The sequence below is a fragment of the Fundulus heteroclitus genome, chromosome 18 (genome assembly GCF_011125445.2).
Source record: "Fundulus heteroclitus isolate FHET01 chromosome 18, MU-UCD_Fhet_4.1, whole genome shotgun sequence".
Taxonomy (NCBI): Eukaryota; Metazoa; Chordata; class Actinopteri; order Cyprinodontiformes; family Fundulidae; genus Fundulus; species Fundulus heteroclitus.
The window spans coordinates 24697020-24712171 of NC_046378.1; the positions used below are offsets into that span (position 1 = coordinate 24697020).

General features: G+C 38.4%; 1 protein-coding gene across 6 annotated transcripts in view; it reads left to right on the forward strand.

Moving 5' to 3' along the window:
* LOC105932608 (muscleblind-like protein 1) overlaps positions 1 to 15152 on the forward strand; it is a 93511-nt gene that overhangs the window by 15139 nt on the left and 63220 nt on the right. For all 6 annotated transcript variants that reach the window (XM_021321115.2, XM_012871841.3, XM_012871842.3 and 3 more), the window contains exon 2: positions 12572 to 13530. In XM_021321115.2, coding sequence (XP_021176790.1) covers positions 13357 to 13530 — 174 coding nt within the window. In that variant the 5' untranslated portion in view covers positions 12572 to 13356. The remainder of the gene's footprint in view (positions 1 to 12571; positions 13531 to 15152) is intronic.

Here is a 15152-nt window from a genome sequence, read left to right on the forward strand (position 1 = left end):
CAAATCTGACACCTCAGGGATATTAACTCATTAGCTGTATAGTTGCAGCAAAAATAAATACTTTACTGCGCAGTAGGAAGGGGGGAAATGTAGAAACTTCTGCACAATCCTGCATTGTTACCAAAAACTAATGCATTAGTGCCACATTTCAAGCTTGTTATACAGATGTTTTCTTTGTTCTTACTATGACGTGCACAGCATGAAGATTACAATCTTGTTTATGTGTGAGATAATCCGGTTGATTTGTCAAACGGTCGTAGGCACACAGGTACTGAATTGATTGACAGATTAAAGGCAACAAAAACTCAAATCCCTTCAAAACCTTAAAAAAAAAACAATGCCTAAATTGCTGTAACTAAAGCCCAAATCAAAAGATTTAAAAAATAAGATGGTTCCTTCTAACATGCGGGCACTGTGCTGTTGCTCATAAATCTTTCCAAATTGTTTTTGTCTCTGAATTTTTAAGATGCGTAACCCTTTTGCAAAATGTAATTGAAAAGATGTAGAAAAGAGGATTTTGTCTTCTGTTTGAACAAGGTGGAAATGTTTCAAAAGTGAAAGATGGAAAGCTGTTCTCATTAAACTGTGGTTTGAGCTGAACATAACCCACTTCAAACGGGCCAACTGAGCTATGCTTTCAACATCTTTTCTTTAGCTGTACATTCCTTGGAAAATACATACAAACCGAACAACATCTTTATTGCAAATTTCTTTGGCAAATAAGTATAAATAAGTGGTCAATCTGAACACCTAATTCAGTGGTGTGCTGCTCAGCAAGAGGGATTGCTGCATAGTCAACAATTTTATTCAATCAGCTGGACTTCCTGAGTTTGATAACTTTTCACTGAGACTTTCAGCTAGATTTTAGTGCATAGACTATTACCTTGGATTGAAGTGGATTGCATGAAATTAAATTTTAATTTATATGATATGAATAGGACTAATTGCATTATACATTTCTAATTGATCTAATTTTTACGGATGAGGGGAGAAAAGAGCAGGAGATTGCAAGCAGCTGAGGTGGCTTGGACTTTTGTTCTGAATGCCCCCTGGACACCTCCCTTGGGTTCCAGACCATCTTTGTGAGTCCGTGAAAAGCAACACCTACTCCATCTTGCTCCGCTCTGAGTTCCTTGGAGCTCGAGGAGAGCATGCACAAAAGGTATGAGTTCATGCGATTAAAAAAAGGGGAGACAAAGGAGCTGGGAGCTTTTTTTTAATTCTGCACTAATATACCATGTAATTGTCATCAAGAAAGTTGCTGATGTTTGACCATGAGACTTTTGGAAACATCTGTAAGTTGTGGAAACTAACAAGCAAGTCAGACTGACGTTGCATCATTTCCCCTCATCAACTAATTTAGCGGTTTGGCAGATTGTGAGTTTGCCAAGACCATTTCAAACAGCTATAAGTTCTGGATGGCACAGGAACGTACATTTTTCTATTCTGTCAGGCTGCCAGCTATTCAATGGACAAGTGAAAACTGAGCTAAAAAGTAAGGTTATTTTTATCCTGGGGAGTAAGAAAGGAATACATATTTATATAGTCAAAGCTGGTCTGATAGATTGATACAGCTGGCAGGTTCAACCAAGTTGCCTTTACATAGAAACATGGATGTTATTCAACTGAACAAAACAGCACCAAAGGTAAGGCGAGTCTTTTGTGAGACTTTGACCCTTTACCCACTTAGCAATATAGCCCAATGATATTGCCATTCCCAGTTTCAGTTGTTAAGAATGGGTTATATCAACAAACAACAATTGTATGTCAACCAGTTTGTTAGCCACTGACCAATGAAATGACCTATTTAATTTCCTACTAGGTCATATCCATAGGGCGGGTCTACTACAGATAAAGTAAATATTACTGATTACCTCACTTTAGGAAATCTGAATTATCCCCTTAAGGTTAACAACATAAAAAAATATTTTAGATAAAACATTGTTTTAAATAGTTTTTTTAAAATCTTGGATAGAATAAATTGTATTTGCCAAGGATGATAGAATATAGGAAAAAAATAAATGATTCAAGCAAATCTTTAGCTTCCATTTCACCTGTCTGTTTTTACACCCATTAAGTGTGCTCTTGATATAATGTGAAATCAAGAATGGATGAAAGAGACTGTACATGGAAAAAAGTCAATGACCAGCACTGTTAGAGGCTTCTGTATTGAAACAAAAATTGACTGGATTATACAGTGATCGACTATTCATGCCAAATTTAGAGCTACCAAATGGAAGGAATGGTACAACATGGTTATCGCGCAATAGGCGGCCAACTATGTCTTCACACAGTTTAGAAAATGGGTCTTTTGCTTCAACATCTTAAAATAAAATGTATATGTTGCTCCTTAACCTCAACAACTGCATCCCACAAGCATTATCCATTACCACTGCGCCATTAAAGCTGAATGCCGTAGACTCATTAAAGGTTGCATTGATGGCACAGCATCATTTAGAGACAGCTTCTTTCAAGCGGTTTTGACCATATGGCTGTACCATGAGGGTGGAACTGACACCATTAACCACTCTGTCCTTGCTGTGAGCATGGTTTATCCCGTTGCTGTGGCGATGATGACCTTGCAGCACATTACGGTGATACTGCAGCGTAAGGTGCTGTGTGAACAAGAAACAGTCTGGAGACAGCGTGAAGGAGAGGTAGAGGGGAGGGCGAGATGGTATAGCTAAACAAAATGAGGACAAATACTTTCAAAAAAAGGCAAGTTCACCAAGTTTATGTCACATGATATGGAGAGGGCTACTTGGAAGATGATGAGAAGATTTCCGATGGGAAGAGATATGTGTACAGAGAAAAAGCCTAGAACAGAGAAATAAAAACGAAGAATAGGTGGAAATTGGGAAAAAAAAGATAAACAGCTATGAGAAGTGTCAAGATAGCATCGTAGCAGCAGGAGTAGCAGCAGCAGCAGCAGTCCTATAAAATGTGAGGAATCCACTCTTCTCCTTCCTACTTTCTGCCCTTATTTCTACTGTTTTATCTCTGGTTTGTACTTTTCCTACATCTCAGTAACTGACACAAATCCCTGCCTCTCACCATCTTCTACTAATTACTATTGTTTGTGTCCCATCACTCTAAACGAGGAAATATACCAGACACGTTGCAGCGCGTACGTGCAGCAAAGCACCATATGTGCGTCCTACGCTTAGGTTAGCTTTTCATTTTAATCGGTGAATAAATTTACACTAGAAGCATAATATGTGCGTACCACACGCATATTTATGCTACGCGACGCCTAAATTAGATTGATGTTCTAATTTCAGATGTGTATACGCTCCTCTTTGGCAGGGAATGAATGGGAATACAACATCCTGTGTCAAAGTTCACTTCCGAAAGTATCCCAAAATAATAGTCGAGTCTCAGTTCGGCCACAAGGTGGTAAAAGTTGCCTTGCCGGGCGCTCTGCCTTTCCTCTCACAACACTTCATCAACTAGCAGAAGGAAAGCCGAGGCCCGCCTTGTATTTGGCGCTTGTTCCATGTGGCAAAGGTTCTTCTCTGCGCAGAAACACACAGCTGTGGAGTGTACTTTGCAGCGTCTGGTGTAAATTTACGCTATTAAAAACACGCCCGTAAGCCACGCCGTTAACGTTACGCGCCCAGGATATTTCCTGCTTATGTCTAGCCTCTATCAGTTGAACGTCTCTCACAGGCTGTGCTCCCCCCCATCTAAACTTTCCTCAATGCTCCTAACCATCTAAAAGGGCAACTCAGGTCATTTATAGATGATATCCTTGTCAGCCAGCGATGCAGTGTAATACGAAGCGTCCAGCTGCTGCAGTCAGTGTCCTTTAACCTCTCACATTGCTGAATATCCTTCCCTCCATCTTTATTTACTAGTTTTAATTTATTCTTTTCTCCTCTTTTTTAAAGGTCCACCCCCTAAACCCGGTCTCTTGATCTATACTTAGTCATGAATATGTTTAAGCTAATTTCTGATTATTTCTGACCCTCATTAAATCTATTTTTTTATCATCTGATGAAAAGAAGCTTAGTCATTCTCCTTTGAACTTAAAGCGACATAACTCTTTTGTTTATCAGCCTTGTATTCTGATACCAGATGAAGAAATGCGGCTTTAAATCAATATTGCTCCACTGTGACTCTGGCACATATGCAGTTTGATCTCTGTCTAAACACCACTGCCCACATTTTTTTGACATGTAAAAAAACCTCTTTTGCGTGAGCAATGCTGTATAGAGATGCAATTGATACCACACCTTGCTAAAAATATAGAGATGCAGTGCAAATCTACTATCAATGAATTTATATTGACATAATTATACGCTCTGCAGAGGCTCTGTCTTCACTGATGAAGATTCACTTGACCAGTCTTGCCAATTGCTTGAAATGACTCCAAGAGGCCACCCTCTTCTGTTTTATGAATACGTCAGCAAATAATTGTTGGACCACTTAGGGGCAATTTTAAATTATTTATAAACTATTGCATTTTCAGCCTAAAGTTGCCAGGTTATTAAGTGGAAAGTTACAAAGTGTGCTTCATTGCTATCATTCCTTCATGTGTAGACTTATGTGAAACAAAATAGGTCCATAGACATATGTGGTAAGATAAGAAACAATGTGACAGCAGCTCTGAGTAATGTCTGGAACATCACATTTCCAAATAAACAAACATCACATTTTTATCGCCAGAGAGCCGGTCCCAGGACATTTTAACGGATGATACTAGACAGAGTGACTGTTGGGAAACTTTCTTTTCAATCAAATTGCATCTTCTCATTCTCCGTCACACTTTTGAAATCAAACATCAGTGTGTGAAATAAAATCTGACACATAGCATCCTACTTTCTTAACCTCTTCCCAGAACCCTTTTTGTTCTCCCTTTTGCTTTTTTATTTATTTATTTGAGGGAAATAGGTTCTTTAAATCTCTGGCTTCTGTGTGCTACATTTCCCCCTCATTCTCCCTTTGCACGTCACATGCATGCAGAGTCAAATGTGGCTTCAGTTAGCTGTGGAATTCCTCATGATTGGTGCCAAACTGTGCACATTAATTTCAAGATTTGCAGCAAAAACAACAAAAAGTGTGGTTTCAATGTAAAAAAAAGCTAAATAAAAACAAACTCCTTTATTTCTGTGTATTCTAACTTCAGAGTTGTATTTGTTAGTCACTAATCAATCAGTTCTTTAACATTCACTGTCCTTTTTGTTCAAATCTCTTGTTGAAACTTGACTAGAACTATTATTGTTTCTTTCTTTCTTTACCATCAGATCACATTTTCAGTTGACTTAATCATTGGACAATGTATTGTATTGTCTGTGCCAATAGTTTGATATATATTTCTGATTAGCAAATGCTTGCACATCCAATGTCATTGCTCTGTTAAACAACAGCTACTTCTTTTGCCTTGTAAATGCTGAAAAGCTATCTTTTGGCTGAGATGCAACTCTTTACCCCCATACTTTTGTGTCTGAATTTGACAGGGACACTTATACAATTGCAATGCTGTTTTCTTGACCAGACGATGTGAATAAATTAAGAAAGAACTATGTCAGTTTGTAGAGTAAGGATGCTATGGTTCTGGAGTGAAAGGGTAAAAATAGAGATGTAGAGTTCATAAAATTCTATCTCAAAGGGTCTCAGACTTATTCAAAGGAAAGTACCATGTGAAATGCCGTGCAAAATTATTCAGCCTACCCCCACCCTAAAACATTTACATATTTCTTTTCAGATTACAACAGCAATCTTCACTGCATTGTATTGCATATGTGTGTGACACACTAAAACAAGCACTGCCTTGTGAAGTACAAGAAAGCGAATCGTGGTTTTGTAAATTTTAAAAACCATAGTCTGAAAAGTATGGTGTGCCAATGTATTCAAACTTCCTTACTCAATACTTGTAGAACAGTGTTATACTGCAACTACAGCCACAAATCTTTTGGGGGACCAGCTCAACTTTCAAGTCCTGCCAAAAGTTCTCAATTGCATTTAGGTCTATACTTTGAATGGGCCTTGCCAGCACATAGATATATATCAGGTTCTCTTCCAAGACAGTGTTTAGCTTTAGCCATATTTTCAATAAGCCCAGCTTCTTATGACACTGCTACCACCATATTCCCCAATGGGGACGATGAGTTCCGGGTGATGTGCAGTGTTAGTTTTCCTCCACATAGAGCATCTTGTATCTAGGTGATAAAGTGCTCTCATCTGAACAAAAACAACTTATTTTATATGTTTGCTGTGTCCACTACAACATTGGACTATGCATAATTTTAATAATTCAAACAGATACATTTACCAGGGTATTTGGTTTTACACTGTATGTGTTTTTAAGATTTTGTAGAAATATAACTCAATGGCACAGGGGGGTTAGAGTGATGGTTCTTGCTTACATCTTGACACAATGTGTTTATTAGACGGGTTTGGATAACTTCTGCAGTGATTTATACCATGTCATCTGCTATGACTGTGTGCAAACTGATCCCATGCAAAGGTCATGATCACCAACAGGAAGCATGGAGGCAGAATCTGTATCAAAGTGTTTACTTTTGACATGGATTATTTACTTTAGGGAAGACATTAAATAACTATTTGGGGGAAAAATCCTTTAAATCCAGAAATCTTTGTTTCCGGTAATTTGTGGTTTTCTTTCCTTTCTCAGTCCTTAGTAAGGTTTGATTTAATTTTTCTGCCCAGAACCAATGTATGGTCCAGTTTGTTCTTTGTTTATGGAATTGCAATAGATGCAAGCTACTTGTACCTGGTATGGAAGGTCATTCACTTGCTTTATATGTTAGAGAAAGACTAATTAGTCAAATAAAATTGATCTGTACTGGTAATGAACCCTTAATATCACATTTATTATAACTTTTGTTTCTTGTTTAAAGCTCTACTCTTCAGGCTGACATGTTTTAGCTTTAACTCACATGACAACATTACTTGGATCCGTTGCTTGGTTACCCGTTGTTTAGTTTGGAGTGTTTAGTTTACTGGATTTTCCTACAGATTTTGCTATCCTGTTGAATACTATTGAAGCTTGTGTGCTTGTGTGTGTAACTAGGTTGTAAATATCACTTTAGGCTAGTGTGGAAAGATAAGCTTAAGATCAGATGCCTTTCTTCAACTGAGGGATTACATGAGCCTCTGTGGCACTCTTGGCACTACAGTCTATTCTGACTATTGGGGCAACAGCAAGAGTGCCTTGCAAAAATATTAATACCCTTTAAGCCTTTTGACATTTTGTCAGGTTGCAACAACAACACAATTTTTGTTGTGATTTGATGAGATAAACAAAGAGAAGTAGTTTATAATGTGGAAGGAAAATGAAACGTCATTCTCAAAACTATTTCCAAATAATACGAATACTCTGAGGATCCACCTTTCACCAAATTAAAGCTGCAAGTCTCTCAGAATATATCTGTGTACATCAAGACACTAAAATATTTACCCATTTCAGCCTTGCAGAAGAGCTCAAGTTTTGTTAGATTGGCTGAAGAGCCATCCAGTTTTAAGCCAAGCCACAGATTCTTGACTTGGATCTAGGTCTGGACTTTGACTGGCATAGTTATAATATGATATAAAGTATTCTGTTGTGATTCTGGCTGTATCTTAACATTGTTTTTCAGCTGGAAGGTTGACCTGTACCCCAGTTTTAAGTAGGTTGCTGCCTGGAATGTCCTGTATTTATTTTCATTTATCATGATGTTGCCATGATGCAACTGACCCCGACATTACCACCACTGTCACATGCGGTGGTGGGCGTACACCATACATCACATAACATTTTCTTTCCACTTCTGTTATGAGTTACTATTTGTTGGTGCTTGTAATGTGATATTGCATGGTAAATTAAGAGAAAAAGCGTTAAAGAGAAAGTTTAAGTAGTATTTTGCACTTGACTCTTTTACGTCTTCAAAGTATGTCAAAATGCATACTTTAAAGACAATGGTGCATATTCTCTGCAGGCCTCTTGAGCTCCCTTTACATCCTAACTTATTATCTGACTAGTTGATCTGTAGGTATAATAATATATTTTGCCCCTGGCTATGAGAAAGGACCACATACATTATTCACAAATGCTAAGATGTTTAAGCCTTTATTTATATATTTCTCCAATGCTGAAGTCATTTTTCACATTTGATGTGGCTTTTTCCTCCGTTTTATTTTTTTTTTTTCCCTCTTGGGGTGAACCTCATTCAGTCGTCTGAGTCGAACAGCAACTAATAATACATAGAGATGGAGGCAAGTTTATTGAATTGGCTGCATTTTGATATAGCTGTTTTCAGCACAGCATTGCACAAGAGCTTTTAAGCATCCAAAGTAAACAGAACTCCTTTGAGAAAACTAGCATGCAATTGCCTTTAGACAAAGTGATAAGTTAGTCTAATCAAATTTGTGAAAATGTTCCAGCTGTTTTTAATTCTATCACATATTTTTAAACACGCTATTTTCTCTTTTGCTTCAGTGCATGAAAATGCTACTGGATATTCTGCGGGCTTCTGCTCTGATCTCACATTTCCTCTCTGCTTAAATGCATGACCTCAGGAAAAGCAATAGCAGGGCTGCGGTGAGCCTTGGGCACATTTTTTTTAACTGTTAGTTCACCATTTCTTTTTGCTTCACAAACATATGCTTACCCTTATACTACTGCTTTCCCGGTGTTTCAAGTTAACTTTGCCAACTGGCATATAGAAGTGCTGACTTTAATTTTAAATTAAATTCATTCTCTGAAAATATGTACAAACTAACTAAATGTGGTGCTTTTAGCTTTTGCATAGAGCTGTGCACATATTTTTCACACTTGCTTGTGGCGTTCTATTAAATCAGGATGTGCATTAATGCAAAAACTCAGATTAAATACCGGTAAAGTTGTTGTTCCTGCTATTGGTGAAATTCTAAATCCCCAAGTACCAGCAGCAATATTTGAGCTTTATCAGTTCAACAAACAGAAGTGGTCCAAATGTGATTAAGAGAAGGAAGGCTAGGTAGTTAACTTTTGCAACTCTACATTAAACAGTAGCCGATAATTTCAACATGCCTGATTCATCCCTGTCTGGTTTGTGATTCAACACCCACATACTGTCCAAAATACCTGCTATGGTTCGAAAAAACTGATTTCACCACAGTGCTGAATTAACCCAGTAAGTGTTTATCATTTAAGTAAACAATTAATGTTGTCTCCTTTAAATCTTTTGTAGTCTGTAGGTAGTAGTGAGTGGTTGTCATAGTGATTTTACACAGCGCACAGAAGGGTTTTCTTTTTTAATGTTTTTCAATACTACATGCCAGTAATAATTAATAGTAATTTAATGGCAGCTGCTATGTAATATCTTTTTATATACTGCTGCCATTGAGCAAGCATCTACATTAAGTATATGTCTCAGAAGGCAGGTCTGACATATTCCCCTGTAAAAAGGCTTTTTCAACTAGGGACATTTGCTGACTGTGGATTAGTAATGGTTCATCACAATCTATTCATGCTTGCGGTGAGATAATAATAGTGACTACAAATATTACTCTGAACAAAACTTATAACTTTGGGTCATTTAGGAACAAATTTAACTTGACTTAAGGTTCATTCCCTCTTAAGCGTTGTTTCAAAGTCTCTTAAAGTAATTTGACTGATTTAGGTAATTAACATTGGTAAATGTTAATGGCTAACCGGTAATGTATTTTGACTAGTTTTCTTTCAACATAAAGGAATGTTCATATTCTGTTGGAAAAAATGTTATACTAGTATTAATGTTAATTTCAGAAGAAATTAGCTAATTTAATGTTCTAAAAAGATAATATTATTATGTTTATATTAGATGTAGGGAATATTATTCAAATTTAATTTAAAATCCACTGTAATTATGTGTGTTGGACAGAGCAGACTGATTAGAATGCATCTAATAAAATGAGTCATTAAAGACTTGAGACTTTGACTTGCCTCTCAAAGACTTGACTTGGAAAAAGGGACCTATTAACATATCTGTAAGATATATGTTTACATTTTGTGCTCCAGATTTATAGAGATCCAACAGCTTGTGCTATTTTTATGTGACATAAAGTGTTTAGCTGAAGTGGGGCAGTTGTTGGACCTCTTTTATGTCTCTTCTGAAATTTCACTCATTTTAGATGTGCTGTGCTTTGCCTTTTATGGCTTTATCAAAAAACAAATTCAAATAATTTCAGTACTTCAGAGCTGTTCTTTGAATATATTTTTGGGTTAATGTAGTATAAGTTGTTTTTTTCTCTCCTAACTTACAGGACCTCCAGCTTTATGTGCCTTAGAGTATGCTGCTATGCATTTGACCTGACTGGTTAAGGTGACCTTGTATTAGTAAAATTACACTTTAGAGGAATTTGGATTTATTATTGCTGGTCAAAGGACATGGCCCAACCATCTGCTTCCAGTCACTTGCATTTGATTGGATGTTCCTACAACTGGATATTTTTTCAGTTAGACTTTAAGTTGCTTCTGTTTCCAGAATCTGACATCATTTTATAGGTACAAATATTTAAAAATACCTTTGTTATAGCTATTTAAGAATGGCTGAAAACTTTGCAAGCTGAGTGTATGATCAAATGTATATAAACTCCTAGATAAATATAGTTCTTTGACCAAACTCAAAATCAATTTTTCATGTTCTTCTTTTCTATTGGGTTGGAATGGGGGAAAATGCCTGATGTTTTGTCTGTAAAATTACTTGAATGGTGCCAATCTTAATTAGTTTTAAACTTGACGGAGAGGTGGAGCATTGGCAGAGTTTTCCATTCTGTACTGTTCCACATAGCTTTAATCTAAACTTGCAAAATGCAACATGTTGTTCTCTGAATCACTTATATCTGTTCAGTTCATCACTAATCAGCCGGTGTTTTGCAGTTGTTGTGCTTGCCACCAACACAAGAACTCATTAAAACTAAACTTTGGCTTTGTCAAACCGTCAAACACAGAGCTATACATTTAATGCTTTGCCTATGCTACTAAGTTGATTACTTGCAGGCTTTGCTTTCCTTATTTGACAGCATCATCAGTAATTTACATAAAGAGGGAACATCACTTCAATCTATTTTATTTAAAATGTTTCTTGTACACGTTCACTTGATCAGCAGTTTAACAGTAAGATTCAATGTTAACTAGCCATACGGTGCAAGTAATAGGTGAACTGTGGTATGATTTGCCTGAAACTGATTTATCCATTTCAGGGTCAAATTCAAATATGGTTTATCAGGTTATACTGAGGTATATGATGATTAAAATAAAATTGCTTCATTGAAAATCCCTATAACTACATAGGAGGAATCAGACAGAAGAAAGCAACGCAAATTGTCCTCGTACTTGACAGCAAAACAAGTCACGCATTTATTGTCCCAACCTCTACTTGCTATATTCTTGCAGGGTCACAGGAGATAGGGCCTTTCTTCAGCAGTTACAGGGTACACCAGTGACAGGTTTTCAGCCCTCAGATTTAACCTCACAATGTGAATATGGCACAGAATAAATGCTGCATGTCTGTATTGACTTTGTGACGTGCACTTTAGTTAAAGTGTGAATGTGGACATGGCTAGAACTAGTTTGTTTCAAGCAGTGGCGTTCTTGGTTGAGGCCATCCTTCTGCCTAACCCCCAGCCCAACTCAGCTCTTTGTTATTTTTGGTTTTCAATAATAATAATAAAATTGACATTTCATAAATCTCAAACTATGTTTTAGAAATGCATGTGGAGGTTGTTATAATTTTATATATTGAACTAAAGAAGGTCAGACATAGTCCAAATTCCTTACAAAACATCTAACACTTTGATCACAATACAAAGTTTGGTCACTAGTGAACATGAGTGAACATGCAACATGGGATGTCTGAGAGATATTTTTTTTTTGGCTCTTATTACTTGTGCTGTAAAAACAAGGGAAAAAATAATCAACTACTCACACCGTCAAATCTTCGACAGCAGGTTTTCTGGAGCTTTGGATGCGCATGTTTCCGTGCTTTCAGAGAATGGTCTGTCCCTGTCTTCTCCTTCTGTCCTTCATGATGACCTCATCCAGTCATTACCTCTCGATCCCATTTGGCCCACAGCCAGCAGTGATGCTGGAATCATCTGGCTAGCTGACTGGCCATTTGCAGTCTCACCAGGGATAAGCTTACTTATGACTTACTAATCATTACATTTCATGGTCAATTGCTCTCAGTCTGCTGTTGATACATATGATAGCATTATTAATTATCACGATATTTCAACAGGGGGCTTTTAAAATTGTTTTTTACATGGTAATAAGTGAAATTGAGAATTCCTCTTTAATACATGAATGTTTTAGGTATACTGTGCCTAAATTATGGCTGTTTTATAATGCACTTAAATTCTGAGTCACGGTTCTAAATATAATTGCCTGCTTCCCACTTTCTACCTTATCTCTCTTTTCTTTTTCCCCATCCAGTATAAATGCTTAAGATTCTTCCTTTTTCGTTTGATTTTCCAAGCCGGCGGTGTCTCCATTGGCTTTCGAGGGGAAAAATGTATAAGAGGAGGAATTGAAAACAGGCCTGCAGTTGTGTGTGTGAATCTATTCTGTATGTGCTGAGCCCTGATGGTCGTCTGTTCTTCTCTACAGAGACAAGTGCCTTCATGTGCTGACCCTCATGGCCGTTTGGCTCCTCTGAAGCCACCTGTGCCTGCCCAAGTTTGTTGGAGCTGCCGGGCCGCACCAAGAGCACCAGGGCTGCCATGACTGCCGGCTCCATCCGCTAAGGCCATCTCTGTGCAACTGACACCTCCTGCTCCTTCTACCATCCATGCCACTCAAGCCTCCGCTGTGGAGGCCAAACACTTCCCCCTGCTCAGCAGACAGATATTGAAGGCAAACAGCTTTTATCGTCTCCTGCGAGCGGAAGAAAATTGTTTCGCTGCCGTCTTCTCCGCCCGCCCTCCTCACCTCCTGCTGCTCTCCTCCCTCTGCTGGCCCTGCGTTCTTTCATCATGGGCCAGGCCTGATCGATAATGTGTTTTGCCGTTCATCTCATCTGACGGTTCGGCTGACAAGCGAGCAAATTGAGAGAACTGGTGTTGTGTGTGTTTGCGTCGAGAGAGAGAGAGGTTACAAGACGAAGCTCTGTGGTCATCGGCAGCACGGGCAATGGTTGACAGACTCTGAATGACTTGTGTTTAAGCCACAAACAAACTCCCGGGATGACCCGCAGGTGTTAGGAGAGTCCGCGCCCCTTGCAGGCTTCTTTCGGATCACAACCCTGGAGCACAACCACTAGAGCTGGGCTTTTTTTTCTTTCTCATGTCCTTTACCAATCCATTCTCAGCACTTGTCCCAGTTTTAGTAGAAACACACATCTCAGTTTGCTGGATCGCTGATCTCCCTAATCGACCCCTCCTGCCCAGTTTGAAATGGCGGTGAATGTGACGCCAATCCGGGACACGAAGTGGCTGACGCTGGAGGTGTGTCGAGAATTTCAGAGAGGGACCTGTTCGCGGCCGGACAACGAATGCAAGTTCGCCCACCCTGCCAAGAGCTGTCAAGTGGAAAACGGCAGAGTCATTGCTTGTTTTGACTCACTCAAGGTGAGTGTGACAAACACCTGTGATACTCATTCATCACTCGCGCTGGGTTTCTGTTTTTTCCCCGCTTGCATCGTAAATCAGCGTCATCAGGGTTCAGATACAGTACCTTGTATTCATACGCTTCCTTTTAAACCTTTTCACATTTTGCCTCGTTACAATGACAAAACTTCAATCTATTTTATTTAAAATTTTACATAATAGACCAAACAAAACACATATTCGTGAAGTAGAAATTAAAGGAGACATACAGTCGGTGTTGCCAGATTTTGCGAGAGAAACAAGCAACCAGCGCTACAAAAAAAAAGCCTAAAGAAGCTCAATAAACAACCCACCACAGGAGCCGCTTGTGTATTTTGTGGGACCTGGGGTGGGGTTGCTGAATGATATTGTAGCCGGCTCACGCTGCTGCTGCTGCATTGCAGACAACATCACTTAATAGTTCTTGTTGCCGGCACGATAACGAGGATAAAGGGTTCTGTCGGAAAAAATGCCAAGCCCAAATAAATGACTTCACATTAAAAAATCATGCAAAAAAGAAATGCAACCCACAACTCATAAAATATCCAACCAATATTAGAGAAAAACAAGCCCAACGTTACTTATAAGAAGCTGACTTGGCAACACTGCACACAGTATGATTTTTAAAATAGAAAAATGTAATATAAATCTGGAAGGCTTGGTCTGTAATTTATTAATTCCCCATGAGTGAACCACCTTTCACAAGAATTGCAACAGTAATTTCCATGCCTTGGCAAATATTCTCTGTTGGATTTGTTCGGGGCTTTGCCAGATATATTCTAAAATATGAATAAGCTTTCATGTAAAGCATTCCATGTTGGTCTGGCCACATGTTTAGGGTCGTTGTCCTCCTGGAAAGTGAACAACTGTGAATTCTGTTCTTCTAAGATCCCCATGTGTTTAGATCCATCATTCTTCTTTAGTTAATCAACTTTAAAAAAACTCTCCTGTCACTTCTGAAGAAAAGAATCCCCCTGCATAATGCTAACACCACCATGTTTTACTTTAATGATAGCGTGTCCGCATGTATTCCCATTCTGATCAGAGTAAATGGGGCTGAATACAAACATACAGCACACTTCACGTTTTGATTTGTGAAAACTTTTGAAAAACATGTAACATTATCCTTCCACATCACAATTACGCAATACTTATGAGGGTTTATTACTAAAAAGTACCAATAAAAAAAACCTTAATGTCTGTGGTTATAACGTGTTGAAATGTAGAGGCACTCAAGGGGTATCCCACTGTATAAAGCAATTCAAACTGTGAAGCAGAACTTTTAAGGCTTCTCCTGTTGGAAAACAGTCATTGCACTGAAGGAAATAGCGACGACAAAATTTAACCTCGGCGAAGGTTCTGATATGTAGCAGTGACTACTTTTAGGCGTGCATGTGTGTCATAGTAAGCCGAGATGAGGCTGTGATGGCGCTAACATCTGTGAATCAGACTCCATCTTTGCTCAGGAGTCACATACATTCAAACACAGCGTAGGGCTGTTGGTTGGCACGCCGCAAAAGATTCTGTGTGACCGTTACATCAATGAGCTGGACCAGAAGTAGGACAGCGTAATGTGTATTTCACATTTCTATGTGACTATATGT